We start from the raw sequence: 15,377 nt of genomic DNA on the forward strand, positions 1-15,377 counted from the left end.
TACAGGGGTCCTAAAAGTCTAAATCAAATAGTTAAATGATCCTTGGTATGATGATGTTAAAACAATTCCATATGTTAGCTTAGTAGAAACCCAACCCCTCTAGCGGGATGCAATGGAACTTCTTTAGTAAAAAGACAGGTGCTGCTGAAAATACTGCCATCGTCGCCGAGGTAGAGGACATGTATGTGTAGCCCGTGTATTATGACATGTCATACTCTTTTTTGGCCAGACAGCATTAGATACATGTGCTACATGTAGTAAGACAGAGGGGCGCTGTTTCGCTCGCTCGGATGCTTTCTCCGGTGAGATAGTTTCAGCCACTTGCTAATTCAAGGAAGTTGGCGGGTGCACAGTGCACTGTTTGGATGTGAGTGTTTTTAATAATCAGATGAAAACATCATGACTGGTTGTGTTCATGGCACATTAAAAGGGCATATATTTTTACAGTTAAATTACATGTATTTACTATAAAAGGGGGGTGCTTTAGACTGGCCTCTGCTTGGGTCCTCCAAATCACTGAGTCTGCCCCCTGAGTCTTGTGTAAGCTTCCAAGGCTAATGCCTATACAGGATGGAGCTTAACTCAGTCTTGAGTCGCACTGACAAACTGGGTTCGAACCCCGCTTAGTCACACAGAGAGCCCTCATAATGACCCTTGACGTCTGACCTCCTACTTTGAACCCTTGTCCCTGTCCTGTAGGTATGATGAGCCACCCTCCCATCCCCATCACAGAGCTGGCTGAACACACAGAGCTGCTCAAGGCCAACGACAACCTGCGTCTGTCTCAGGAGTACGAGGTGAGAGATGTAGCATGGAGGAACGGATGAACATCACTCTTACATACAATACTATACAGTGCCTAGGGATAGGGTTATTCCTCAAAGTGTACCAATTGCCCCTTGCAAACGAAGATGGGATCCTATCCTATAATCCTTGATCTTCATCATAGCATTTTCAAAAATTCTACTTAATGGGTGCTCTCAATTAGATTTTAATTGCAACTGATGTGGAAATCCTGTAACTCTTCATCTCTGTTTCCTGGTCTCTCCAGTCCATTGACCCTGGTCAGCAGTTTACCTGGGAGCACTCCAACCTGGAGGTGAACAAGCCCAAGAACCGCTATGCTAACGTCATCGCCTACGATCACACTCGCGTCGTCCTCGCTCCAATAGAGGGTTCAAGTCCAGGTACAGTCAGGGTGTCATGCACCCCAAAAATCTGAGGTGGCACAAAGTATGTGAGGATGGCTGGGGGGGGGGGGGTCTGGATGGGGGTCCCCCGTCTGTAAGTTGGAGAATTTTTCATTACGCTTCATTTCATATAATAATATGTTCTCTGCATATCTAAGCATATATCTTGAGCTGTCTGTATACTCCAAACTGGTGGTCAAATCTGGGTAAAGGATTGAAAGGAATGGATTGGTAGCTAGTTATGAGCTTAGACGATTGGGAACCTATCTGGGCTAGCTAAAGCCAACTTCATAAATTTGCTAGGTGGCTAGTAGTATTAAAGAGAAACAAAACCCAAAATGTAACCCAAAATTTTTTTTTTTAAATATATATTTAAAAAAAATTATACGGGACTCATCTGAGGGGGCACGTGCCCCTGTGCCCCCTATGGGCATGACGTCTCTGGGTACAGTGTACAGCTTTCGAGATGTTGGCCTCACTCGTAAGACATGAAATCATTGTAAATGATGAATAACATGTCTGATATTGTTTGATAGAAAAAAATCTGATTGATACATCGACATCTGATTGATAAATCGACATCTGTTCCCAAATACGAACAGACCCAGATACGAACAGACCCAGATACATGGACAGACCCAGAAAGAGCATAGTCCTTGACTAAAAGTAATAGAAATCGAAGTGAATAGAAATCTCAACAACTCTCCTCTCTTCCTCCCTCTCCATATTCAGGTATCCTGGGTAGTGACTACATCAATGCTAACTACATTGACGGCTACAGGAAGCAGAATGCCTACATCGCCACACAGGGCCCGCTGGCGGAGACGTTCGGGGACTTCTGGAGGATGGTGTGGGAACAGAGAGCAGCCTCCGTGGTCATGATGACTCGCCTGGAGGAGAAGTCACGGGTGAGAGGGGGAGGGACAGGGCAACACTCATCCACTCATCGTTATTATCTACTGTAGGGCAACACTCATCCACTCATCGTTATTATCTACTGTAGGGCAACACTCATCCACTCATCGTTATTATCTACTGTAGGGCAACACTCACCCACTCATCGTTATTATCTACTGTAGGGCAACACTCATCCACTCACCGTTATTATCTACTGTAGGGCAACACTCATCCACTCATCGTTATTATCTACTGTAGGGCAACACTCATCCACTCATCGTTATTATCTACTGTAGGGCAACACTCAACCACTCATCGTTATTATCTACTGTAGGGCAACACTCATCCACTCATCGTTATTATCTACTGTAGAGCAACACTCATCCACTCATCGTTATTATCTACTGTAGGGCAACACTCAACCACTCATCGTTATTATCTACTGTAGGGCAACACTCATCCGCTCATCGTTATTATCTACTGTAGGGCAACACTCACCCACTCATCGTTATTATCTACTGTAGGGCAACACTCATCCACTCATCGTTATTATCTACTGTAGGGCAACACTCATCCACTCATCGTTATTATCTACTGTAGGGCAACACTCATCCGCTCATCGTTATTATCTACTGTAGGGCAACACTCATCCACTCATCGTTATTATCTACTGTAGGGCAACACTCATCCACTCATCGTTATTATCTACTGTAGGGCAACATTCATCCACTCATCGTTATTATCTGCTGTAGGGCAACACTCAGCCACTCATCGTTATTATCTACTGTAGGGCAACACTCATCCACTCATCGTTATTATCTACTGTAGGGCAACACTCACCCACTCATCGTTATTATCTACTGTAGGGCAACACTCATCCACTCATCGTTATTATCTACTGTAGGGCAACACTCATCCACTCATTGTTATTATCTACTGTAGGGCAACACTCATCCACTCATCGTTATTATCTACTGTAGGGCAACACTCATCCACTCACTTAGAGAATAAGGGTTCTTTGTTTGTCTCCATAGGAGAACACTTTTTGGTACCAGGTAGCACCTTCTTTTCAAAGAGTGTACTGTAGGGCAACACTCAGCCGCTAGGGCTCTGTCATTCATTGTAATGTGCAGTCATGTCACTCATGTCATCCACTATTGAAGGGCACTGTCATTCACTGCTGTAGGTCAGAAGGGCTCTGTCATCCACGGTAGGGCACTGTCATCTACTCAGTGTCATCCAATACTGTAAGTCACTGAAGGTTACTGGAAGGCTATCATCCACTATAGGGCACTTTTTAGGCCACAGTCATGAGTCATCCGCTGAGGATGATAGGGTACTGTCATCAGCTGTAATCTGCTGCCATCCATTGAAAGGCACTGACAGTCATTTTAGCATCAGAGCCATATTTAGATATCTAAGTAGGTCAAGACAATTAGGCTAATGGATTAGTCTCTTTTGATTATCAGAAGATGTTTTTTTTAATGAAAATGGCAATGACGATGATGATAACGTCGACATTGAAGACGATGATGAAGATGAGCTGCTGCTGATGAGATTACTGACAAGGATGATTTTGATAACAATGATGCTGATGAAAGTTTCCTTCTGTAGGTAAAGTGTGACCAGTACTGGCCGACCCGTGGTTCAGAGACCTATGGGATGACCCAGGTCACCCTACTGGACACTATGGAACTGGCCACCTTCTGCGTGCGCACCTTCTCCCTGCACAAGGTCAGTACACACACACATGCATGCGCGTACGGGCACAGGCACTCATACACACACACACACACACACACACACACACACACACACACACACACACACACACACACACACACACACACACACACACACACACACACACACCCATGTTATGTTCTTCTATCTTCGTGGGACCTACAATTTATTTATATTCAAATCCGATTTTCCCTAACCCCTAAACATAACACTAACCCTTACCATGTCCCTAACCTTAACCCAAACCCTAAACATAACACTAACCCTTACCATACCCATAACCTTAACCCAAACCCTAAACTTAACCACTAACCCCTAACCCTAATTCTAACCCTAACCCTAATTGTAACCCTAACCTTAAAACTAACCCCTAAACTTAACATAGCCTTTGTCCTCATGGGTGTGTGGGTAACACACACACACACACAAACTCCACCTCACCTCCCCTGTTCTCTTTTATCTTCTCCCACTCCCCCCTTTCTATTCTTCTGTTCATCTTGGTAAATCCAGCGCCATTTGCTCTTGATTAATTTACTGTCATGCCCCATGACACTTCTACACTCTCAGCCAGCTAATGAACCAGAAACAATTTGAAGGGATTTGAATTCAAATCTCGACTGTCACCCTGTGAGAAAACAGCAGAGAGCAAAGGGGAAGGTGATTACACTGCAGTTAATGGAGCATTGGTTCTATCCAGTCAGCAATTCAGCCTGAACCTGTCATGATGCACTGTTACAGAGAGATTATCACTGTTAGAATCACACTACTTCCTGAATACTGTACTAATCTAGGAACTAGAGCCCCAACCAGGCAGTGTCTCAAAACACACAGAAACTAGGCCAGATGACTTTTAAGTGCTTTGAAGTACATTATTAATATATCAGTTATGAATATAGAGTACATACAGTGCATTCGGGAAAGTATTCAGACCCCTTGACTTTTTCCTTTAAAAAAAAAAATGAATAAAAAATAAATAAAAAATCCCCTCATCAATCTACTCAAAATACCCCATAATGACAAAGCTAAAAACTGATATATCACATTACATAAGTATTCAGACCCTTTACTCAGTAATTTGTTGAAGCACCTTTTGCAGCGATTACAGCCTCAAGTCTTCTTGGGTATGACGCTACAAGCTTGGCACACCTGTATATGGGGAGTTTCCGCCATTTTTCTCTGCAGATCCTCTCAAACTCTGTCAGGTTGGATGGGGAGCGTTGGTGCACAGCTATTTTCAGGTCTCTCTCCAGAGATGTTTGATTGGGTTCAAGTCCGGGCTCTGGCTGGGCCACTCAAGGACATTCAGAGACTTGTCCCGAAGCCACTCCTGTGTTGTCTTGGCTGTGTGCTTAGGGTCGTTGTCCTGTTGGAAGGTGAACCTGTTGGAAGGTGAACCTTCGCCCCAGTCTGAGGTCCTGAGCGCTCTGGAGAGCCAAAGAGTTTCATCTTGGTTTCATCAGACCAGACAATCTTGTTCCTCATGGTCTGAGAGTCCTTTAGGTGCCTTTTGGCAAACTCCAAGCAGGCTGTCATGTGCTTTTTACTGGGGAGTGGCATCCGTCTGGCCACTCTAAATTAAAGGCCTGATTGGTGAAGTGCTGCAGAGATGGTTGTCCTTCTGGAAGGTTCTCTTATCTCCACAGAGGAACTCTGTCAGAGTGACCATTGGGTTCTTGGTCACCTCCCTGTCCAAGGTCCTTCTCCCCCGATTGCTCAGTTTGGCCGGGCGGCCAGCTCTAGGAAGAGTCTTGGTGGTTCCAAACTTCTTCCATTTAAGAATAATATCGAGGCCACTCTGTTCTTCAGGCTCCTTCAACTATGGGATCTTATATAGACAGGTGTGTGCCTTTCCAAATCATGTTCAATCAATCTAATTTACCACAGGTGAACTCCAATCAAGTTGTAGAAACATCTCAAGGATGATCAATGGAAACAGGATGCACTTGAGCTCAATTTCGAGTCTCATAGCAAAGGGTCTGAATACTTACATTTGAAGTCAGAAGTTTAGATACTTTTAGGTTGGAGTCATTAAAACTCGTTTTTCAACTGCACAAAGATCATACTTTTTGGAGAAATGTCCTCTGGTCTGATGAAACAAAAATAGAACTGTTTGGCCATAATGACCATCGTTATGTTTGGAGGAAAAAGGGAGACGCTTGAAAGCCGAAGAACACCATCCCAACCGTGAAGCACAGGGGTGGCAGCATCATGTTGTGTGGGTGCTTTGCTGCAGGAGGGACTGGTGCACTTCACAAAATAGATGGCATCATGATTATGGAAAGTAATGTGGATATATTGAAGCAACATCTCAAGACATCAGTCAGGAAGTTAAAGCTTGGTTGCAAATGGGTCTTCCAAATGGACAATGACCCCAAGCATACTTCCAAAATTGTGGCAAAATGGCTTAAGGACAACAAAGTCAAGGTATTGGAGTGGCCACCACAAAGCCCTGACCTCAATCCTATAGAACATTTGTGGGCAGAACTGAAAAAGCATGTGCGAGTAAGGAGGCCTACAAACCTGACTCAGTTACACCAGCTCTGTCAGGAGGAATGGGCCAAAATTCACCCAACCTATTGTGGGAAGCTTGTGGAAGGCTACCCAAAACATTTGACCCAAGTTAAACAATTCAAAGGCAATGCTACCAAATACTAATTGAGTGTATGTAAACTTCTGACACACTGGGAATGTGATGAAAGCTGAAATAAATCATTCTCTACTATTATTCTGACATTTCACATTCTTAAAATAAAGTGGTGATCCTAACTGACCTAAGACAGGGAATTTTTACTAGGATTAAATTAGTCAGGAATTGTGAAAAACTGAGTTCAAATGTATTTGGCTAAGGTGTATGTAAACTTCCGACTTCAACTGTATGTATGTTTTTTATTTGTATTTAATGTGCAAAGAAATATAAAAACGTGTTTTCTCTTTGTCATTATGGGGTATTGTATGTAGATTGATGAGTGAAAACATGTATTTAATCCATTTAGAGTAAGGCTGTAACGTCACAAAATGTAGAAAAGGGGAAGGAGTCAGAATACTTTCCAAATACACTGTATGTCAATTCATATGTTATGTAATGTTTGGAAGCATAATAATTATCAAGTACATGGGGAGAACACAGATTCTTTTGTTTGGTTTCTGAAAGTACCCCTCTCTCCCTTGTGCTGTGTCTCGTACAGTAGTAATGGCGATGGCACTAATAATGCTCTCCTCTCCCTTCTCTCAGAGTGGTAGTAGTGAACGGAGGGAGGTGCGTCAGTTCCAGTTCACTGCCTGGCCGGACCACGGAGTACCAGAGTACCCCACCCCGTTCCTTGCCTTCCTACGCAGGGTTAAAGCCTGCAACCCCCCTGACGCAGGTCCTGTCATCGCACACTGCAGGTAGGAGGACACACAAGCACACACATACCCACACACAAATATACCACAAACATGTGACACGCACGCACACACACACACACAAATATACCACAAACATGTGACACACACACACACACACACACACACACACACACACCCACCCCCTGGATCCACCCATACATGACAGGCTGTCCTGACGAATGACCACTGATAGCTCAGACCCCCCCCCCCCCTATTTCTCTCTCTCAGTGCGGGGGTGGGCCGCACCGGCTGTTTCATCGTGATCGACGCCATGCTGGAGAGAATCAGACACGAGCGCACGGCCGACGTCTACGGTCACGTGACCCTGATGAGGTCACAGCGGAACTACATGGTGCAGACGGAGGACCAGTACGGCTTCATCCACGAGGCGCTGCTGGAAGCAGTGGCTTGTGGGAACACGGAGGTGGCGGCCAGGAGCCTGTTCTCCTACATGCAGAAGCTGGGCCAGGTGGAGAATGGAGAGCACGTCACCGGCATGGAGCTGGAGTTCAAGGTGAACATATAAACACAGTGGATACTGTAGCATAGAAATATAGTGGATGGAATAGAGACATGTAGAAATATAGTTCAAATACAGAGATATGCCAGTCAGAAATAGGTTCACAATCAGAAATTTGTTTTGGTGTAGTACAATGCTTCAAAAAGCAATCCTCTCTGTATCTCTCCCTCTCTATTTTCCTCTCTCTCCTTCAGCGTCTGGCCAACACAAAAGCCCACACGTCTCGGTTCGTCAGTGCCAACCTGCCGTGTAACAAGTTCAAGAACCGCCTGGTCAACATCATGCCCTACGAGACCACCCGTGTCTGTCTGCAGCCAATCAGAGGCCTGGAGGGCTCAGACTACATCAACGCCAGCTACATCGATGGATACAGGTACGTCTCAACCATATAAATATAAATAGTAGAATAGACATCCAAATTCAAGACAATGTTCCATTACTAAATTGCTTTTGCATAGATATAAAACCAGAGGAAGTTCGAATCTGTGCCACAAACTGTCCACCATCTTGACTTGGACCAGGTCTGATAAGCTATGTTATACTTGCTAGTTTTATCTTTATGGTCTATTAATTAAGGATTGTGTCCGTGTGGTTATAGGCAGCAGAGAGGTTACATCGCCACCCAGGGTCCACTGGCTGAGACCACAGAAGACTTCTGGAGAATGCTGTGGGAACACAACTCTACCATCGTTGTCATGCTCACTAAACTGAGAGAGATGGGACGGGTAAGGTTACGCACACACATGCACGCAAGCACCCACCTACTCACACACATACACACACGTGCCATCTCTGTTCCTCTGTGTGTCTCTGCAGGAGAAGTGCCATCAGTACTGGCCCGCGGAGCGTTCAGCCAGGTACCAGTACTTTGTAGTGGATCCCATGGCTGAATACAACATGCCCCAGTACATCCTCAGAGAGTTCAAAGTCACTGACGCAAGGGTGAGTATGTGTGTGTGTGTGTGTGTGTGAGTCTGAGTGTGTGAGTGTTTTTGTGTGTGCAACATTTCCACAGTACTCTCTATTCTCTTCAGACAAGTCAAGGTTAATGACGCGTGACTATTCATGCTTGTGTGTGTGTTGTAAATGTAACTGCGAATTACTTATCCCTTTTGTAGGGTATTTTATATTGCAATCAGTCACCTCTCCCCCTTATCGTCCATCTATCAGGGGAGTTTGTGAGGGCCCTGGCAGCTAGCATGTTCAATCGACCCACCGTAGATTACTCTAGTCAACCCTGTCCTCTCCTAACGCCCTGAACGTGTGAGTGAGTGAGTGTGTGTGTGTGTGTGTGTGTGTGTGTGTGTGTGTGTGTGTGTGTGTGTGTGTGCCTTCCTCTGTGTGTGCCTTCCTCTGTGTGTGTGTGTGTGTGTGTGTGTGTGTGTGCCTTCCTCTGTGTGTGCCTTCCTCTGTGTGTGTGTGTGTGTGTGTGTGTGTGTGTGTGTGTGTGTGTGTGTGTGTGTGCCGTTGATAAGCCTGTCCTGACGGCCCATTAACAGATGTTGTATTGATCTCTGTGGAGTCAGGTTGTCTGAGCAGAGAAAATATGTAATTGGCTACAGACAGACAGGCTCCAGAGCCAGGCAGACAGGATTTATACACACATAGATCAGACGGAGAGAAGATGAGGAGGGTAGGTGGTCAAAAACCATAACCAGACCTGCAACCTTACTAGAAAACATAACTCTTTCTGAATAGATAGTAGAATAGTTTGATTGGTAAAAGCAGTAGGAGGGAAATCTTGCTTTCACTTTTCCAATCACGTACAGAGAGCAGTGTTTACCGGTAACAATAAGGAGGAAGGAAGGTTGTATGTCACTTCTTCTTCCTTCCACTCTCCCATTAGGATGGCCAATCGCGGACAGTTCGTCAGTTCCAGTTCACTGATTGGCCAGAGCAGGGAGTTCCGAAATCTGGAGAGGGCTTCATCGACTTCATTGGCCAGGTGCACAAAACCAAGGAGCAGTTTGGTCAGGACGGCCCAATCAGTGTCCACTGCAGGTAATAGCTATAGGTTTTGATTAACAATGCATTTCCCATATCTCTTATTCCCCATTACTGCTGTATAAAGGTTTTCCAAGATGGCGTAGCAGTCGGACGTGTATTTCTCTTGTACCATCTTGTACATAGTCGTTAAAAAAAAAAAAAAATCCATTATATTTCGTATATATTTTAATCTCACCAATGTTGTACGGATCTGCTATTTTTATACTTTAGAATCAGAACACCCATCAGAAGTTAGCCAGCTAACTAGCTAGTAGTCAGTTAGCCACTGCTAGCGGTCTTCACCGTTAACTCGGAAACCAGCCAGCTTCAGCTCGGTCAATACCTGCCAGTCTGCCCAGTGCGATATCAACCCAGAGCATATCGGACAGCTTTTTCTCTACCTCATCACCAGATTCCTGCCACAAGCCCTTGTCCATTACACCGGATCATCGCAGCTAGCTAGCTGCATTTGAGTGGCTACTGCTGGCTAACGCCTCTGTCCCAAAGCAAGCACCAGTTAGTCTTGAGCTAGCCTCGAGCTAGGCCCATCTTCCGGTTAACCGAAGAGGTCTACCAGCTAATTATTGGGCTACAATTACTCTTTTGTCAATTGGCCAGGACCCTTTATTGCCGACACAGAGCCCCGCTGATCCATCGCGACTGGTCTTCCGACATAATCGTCCGAGGTGGCTTCCGTTGTGACATCGCCGAAGGCCCATCTGCTAGCCCTGTCCCACTAGCTGTCTGAATTGCCGTGTCTCCAGCTCGCCTAGCGTACTAGCGACTACTGAACAGCTCCCTGACTCACCTGTTGCTGCTCATTGGACCCTATGATCACCCGGCTACACATGCCTCTCTCTAATGTCAATATGCCTTGTTTTCTTCTATTTTGGTTAGTTATTATTGTCTTATTTCACTGTAGAGCTCCCAGCCCTGCCCAACATGTCTTAGATAGCCCTTTTGTCTAGAGGTCGACCGATTATGATTTTTCAACGCCGATACCGATTATTGGAGGACAAAAAAAGCCGATACCGATTAATCGGACGATTTATTTATTTATTTTAATTATATATATATATCATACACACACACACACATTTTTGTAATAATGACAATTGCAACAATACTGAATGAACAATGAACACTTTTATTTTAACTTAATATAATACATAAATACACACACACACACACACAGCTCTGAAGTGACAATGATACTGAAGAGTCTGCTTATGAGACAAATACTCTCAACTGTTTGAATAAAAATAGAGTTTAAGTTACCTGTGGTGAATGTTGAAAACAAAAACTTTAATTTCTATATGCAGGAAATCCTATTTTAATAATGGGCATGGTAAGAATTGACGACCAAAGTGCGAGTCATAATTCCCATGACACCAAGCAAAATCTGAAAAGCGGTTCCTTCATTTATTCCATAGGATATTTTTAGATTCACTTAAAATAAGGTCTGTGTTTCGTGTAGGCTTACACCACCGTGCCAATTTTATAACTGTGTAGATATCCATAGGACAAGGTAACTCTGATCAATATTGGCTAAATATAAGCGAAGATTAAAAAAATTGTCGAGTGGATTTATGAAAATATGTTGACAAACGTTACCTTATCCTAGTGAGATTTACACGGGTATCAAAACGTCGAGGCGGTTTAAGCCTGCACGAAACACAGACCTTATTTGAAGTAGATCAAGACATTCTCTATGGAAGACATGAACGGTAAAATAACGAAGGAACCCCTTTCAAGTTCAGCCGCAAGTTATTACAGGAATTATAACGCGTCGACTATTTCTCTCTAAACCATACACCTTTGACTAATCCGGAAACTATCACCTCGAAAACAAAACGTTTATTCCGTTCCATATTTTATCTAATGGGTGTCATCCATGAGTCTAAATATTCCTGTTACATTGCACAACCTTAAATGTTATGTCATAATTACGTAAAATTCTGGCAAATTAGTTTGCAAAGAGCCAGGCGGCCCAAACTGTTGCATATACCCTGACTCTGCGTGCAATGAACGCAAGAGAAATGACACAATTTCACCTGGTTAATATTGCCTGCTAACCTGGATTTCTTTTAGCTAAATATGCAGGTTTAAAAATAAATACTTATGTATTGATTTTAAGAAAGGCATTGATGTTTATGGTTAAGTACACATTGGAGCAATGACAGTAATTGATTAATTGTTTTTTATAAGATAAGTTTAATGCTAGCTAGCAACTTACCTTAGCTTACTGCATTCGCTAACAGGCAGGCTCCTCGTGGAGTGCAATGTAATCAGGTGTTAGAGCATTGGACTAGTTAACTGTAAGGTTGCAAGATTGGATCCCCCGAGCTGACAAGGTTAAAAATCTGTCGAGGTAGAACGTTCCTAGGCCGTCATTGAAAATAAGAATGTGTTCTTAACTGACTTGCCTAGTTAAATAAAGGTGTAAAAAAAAAAATAATAATGATAAAAAAGGGGGAGACACTCTAAACCCAAACTGTTATAGACCTATAGTTGAAGTCGGAAGTTTACATACACCTTAGCCAAATACATTTGAACTCAGTTTTTCATCATTCCTGACATTTAATCCAAGTACAAATTCCCTGTTTTAGGTCAGTTAGGATCATAACTTTATTTTAAGAATGTGAAATGTTAGAATAATAGTAGAGAGAATGATTTATTTCAGCTTTTATTTATTTCATCACATTCCATGTGGGTCAGAGGTTTATATACACTCAATTAGTATTTGGTAGCATTGCCTTGAAATTGTTTAACTTGGGTCAAATGTTTTGGGTTGCCGTCCACAAGCTTCCCACAGTAAGATGGGTGAATTTTGGCCCATTCCTCCTAACAGAACTGGTGTAACGGAGTCAGGTTTGTAGGCCTCCTTGCTCGCACACACTTTTTCAGTTCTGCCCACATTTTTTCTAGAGGGTTGAGGGCTTTGTGGGCTTTGTGATGGCCACTCCAATACCTTGACTTTGTTGTCCTTAAGCCATTTTGACACAACTTTGGAAGAATGCTTGTGGTCACTGTCCATTTGGAAGACCCATTTGCAACCACGCTTGAACTTCCTGACTGATGTCTTGAGATGTTGCTTCAATATATACAGATCATTTTCCATCCTCATGATGCCATCTATTTTGTGAAGTGCACCAGTCCCTCCTGCAGCAAAGCACCTCCACAACATGATGCTGCCACCCCTGTGCTTCACGGTTGGGATGGTGTTCTTCGGCTTGCAAGCGTCCCCCTTTTTCCTCCAAACATAACGATGGTTATTATGGCCAAACAGTTCTATTTTTGTTTCATCATTCAGAGGACATTTCTCCAAAAAGTATGATCTTTGTCCCCATTTTTTTATGGCGGTTTTGGAGCAGTGGCTTCTTCCTTGCGGGGCGGCCTTTCAGGTTATGTCGATATAGGACTCGTTTTACTGTGGATATAGATACTTTTGTACCTGTTTCCTCCAGCATCTTCACAAGCTCCTTTGCTGTTGTTCTGGGATTGATTTGCCCTTTTCGCACCAAAGTACGTTCATCTCTAGGAGACAGAACGTGTCTCCTTCCTGAGCGGTATGACGGTTGTGTGGTCCCATGGTGTTTATACTTGCGTACCATTGTTTGTACAGATGAAGGTGGTACCTTCAGGCATTTGGAAATTGCTCCCAAGGATGAACCAGACTTGTGGAGGTCTACAATTGTTTTTCTGAGGTCTTGGCTGATTTCTTTTGATTTTCCCATGATGTCAAGCAGAGAGGCACAGAATTTGAAGGTAGGCCTTGAAATGCATCCACAGGTACACCTCCAATTGACTCAGATGATGTCAATTATCCTAACAGAAGCTTCTAAAGCCATGACATAATTTTCTGGAATTTTCCAAGCTATTTAAAGGTACAGTCAACTTAGTGTATGTAAACTTCTGACCCACTGGAATTGTGATACAGTGATTTAGAAGTGAAATAATCTGTCTGCAAACAATTGTTGGAAAAATGACTTGTGTCATGCACAAAGTAGATGTCCTAACCGACTTGCCAATACTATAGTTTGTTAACAAGACATTTGTGGAGTGGTTGAAAAACAAGTTTTAATGACTCCAACCTAAGTGTATGTAAACTTCCGACTTCAACTGTATATCCATCCTGCCCTGCCTTTCTAAAATCTTCGAAAGCCAAGTTAACAAACAGATCACCGACCATTTCGAATCCCTCCGAACCTTCTCCACTATGCAATCTGGTTTCCGAGCTGGTCATGGGTGCACCTCATCCACGCTCAAGGTCCTAAACGATATCATAACCGCCATCGATAAAAGACAGTACTGTGCAGCCGTCTTCATCGACCTGGCCAAGGCTTTCGACTCTATCAATCACTGCATTCTAATCGGCAGAGTCAATAGCCTTGGTTTCTCAAATGACTGCCTCGCCTGGTTCACAAACTACTTCTCAGATAGAGTTCAGTGTGTCAAATCGGAGGGCCTGTTGTCTGGACCTTTGGCAGTCTCTATGGGGATGCCACAGGGTTCAGTTCTCGGGCCGACTCTTTTCTCTGTATATATCAATGATGTCGCTCTTGCTGCTGGTGATTATCTGATCCACATCTCCGCAGACAACACCATTCTGTATACATCTCGCCCTTCTTTGGACACTGTGTTAACAAACCTCCAAAAGAGCTTCAATGCCATACAACACTCCTTCCGTGGCCTCCAACTGCTAAATACTAGTAAAACTAAATGCATGCTCTTCAACTGATTGCTGCCTGCACCCGCACACCCGACTAGCATCACTACTCTGGACGGTTCTGACTTAGAATAACTACAAATACCTAGGTGTCTGGTTAGACTGTAAACTCTCCTTCCAGACTCACATTAAGCATTTCCAATCCAAAATTGAATCTAGAATTGGCTTCCTATTTCACAACAAAGCATCCTTCACTCATGCTGCCAAACATACCCTCGTAAAACGGACTATCCTATCCAACCTTGAATTCGGCGATGTCATTTACAAAATAGCCTCTAACACTCTACTCAGCAAACTGGATGTAGTCTATCACAGTGCCATCCGTTATGTCTGTGGCCTATTTATTGCCTTACCTCCCTAATCCTCTACATTTGCACACACTGTACATAGCTTTTTCTACTGTGTAATTGACTGTACGTTTGTTTATGTGTAACTCTGTGTTGTTGTTTTTGTCGCACTGCTTTGCTTTATCTTGGCCAGGTCGCAGTTGTAAATGAGAACTTGTTCTCAACTGGCCTACCTGGTTAAATAAAGGTGAAATAAAATACAAAATATTAGTCTGGCCGTCATATTGGTAAGGTCAGAGCTGGTATTCGTTTGACCCGTGTGTGTGTGTGTGTGTGTGTGTGTGTGTGTGTGTGTGTGTGTGTGTGTGTGTGTGTGTGTGTGTGTGTGTGTGTGTGTGTGTGTGTGTGTGTGTGTGTGTGTGTGTGTGTGTGTGTGTGCGCAGTGCGGGTGTAGGGCGAACTGGAGTCTTCATCACTCTGAGCATTGTTCTGGAGAGGATGCGTTACGAGGGAGCTGTGGACATCTTCCAAACAGTCAAGATGCTGAGGACACAACGCCCTGCCATGGTGCAGACGGAGGTAGGCTTCACAGACACAGCACCCTGCCATGGTGCAGACGGAGGTAGGCTTCACAGACA

The 15,377-nt window shown here is 43.8% G+C and overlaps 1 protein-coding gene across 7 annotated transcripts in view; it reads left to right on the top strand.

Annotated features, from left to right (window-relative positions):
* Window positions 1-15,377, top strand: part of LOC139560235 (receptor-type tyrosine-protein phosphatase S-like) — a 108,810-nt gene that overhangs the window by 89,090 nt on the left and 4,343 nt on the right. For all 7 annotated transcript variants that reach the window (XM_071376821.1, XM_071376817.1, XM_071376818.1 and 4 more), the window contains 11 exons: window positions 700-797; window positions 1,052-1,187; window positions 1,923-2,098; window positions 3,702-3,821; window positions 7,063-7,217; window positions 7,446-7,731; window positions 7,932-8,110; window positions 8,336-8,462; window positions 8,554-8,679; window positions 9,584-9,738; window positions 15,183-15,318. In XM_071376821.1, the coding sequence (XP_071232922.1) occupies window positions 700-797; window positions 1,052-1,187; window positions 1,923-2,098; window positions 3,702-3,821; window positions 7,063-7,217; window positions 7,446-7,731; window positions 7,932-8,110; window positions 8,336-8,462; window positions 8,554-8,679; window positions 9,584-9,738; window positions 15,183-15,318 (1,694 nt within the window). The remainder of the gene's footprint in view (window positions 1-699; window positions 798-1,051; window positions 1,188-1,922; window positions 2,099-3,701; window positions 3,822-7,062; window positions 7,218-7,445; window positions 7,732-7,931; window positions 8,111-8,335; window positions 8,463-8,553; window positions 8,680-9,583; window positions 9,739-15,182; window positions 15,319-15,377) is intronic.

The sequence above is a fragment of the Salvelinus alpinus genome, chromosome 30 (genome assembly GCF_045679555.1).
Source record: "Salvelinus alpinus chromosome 30, SLU_Salpinus.1, whole genome shotgun sequence".
NCBI classification, from domain to species: domain Eukaryota; kingdom Metazoa; phylum Chordata; class Actinopteri; order Salmoniformes; family Salmonidae; genus Salvelinus; species Salvelinus alpinus.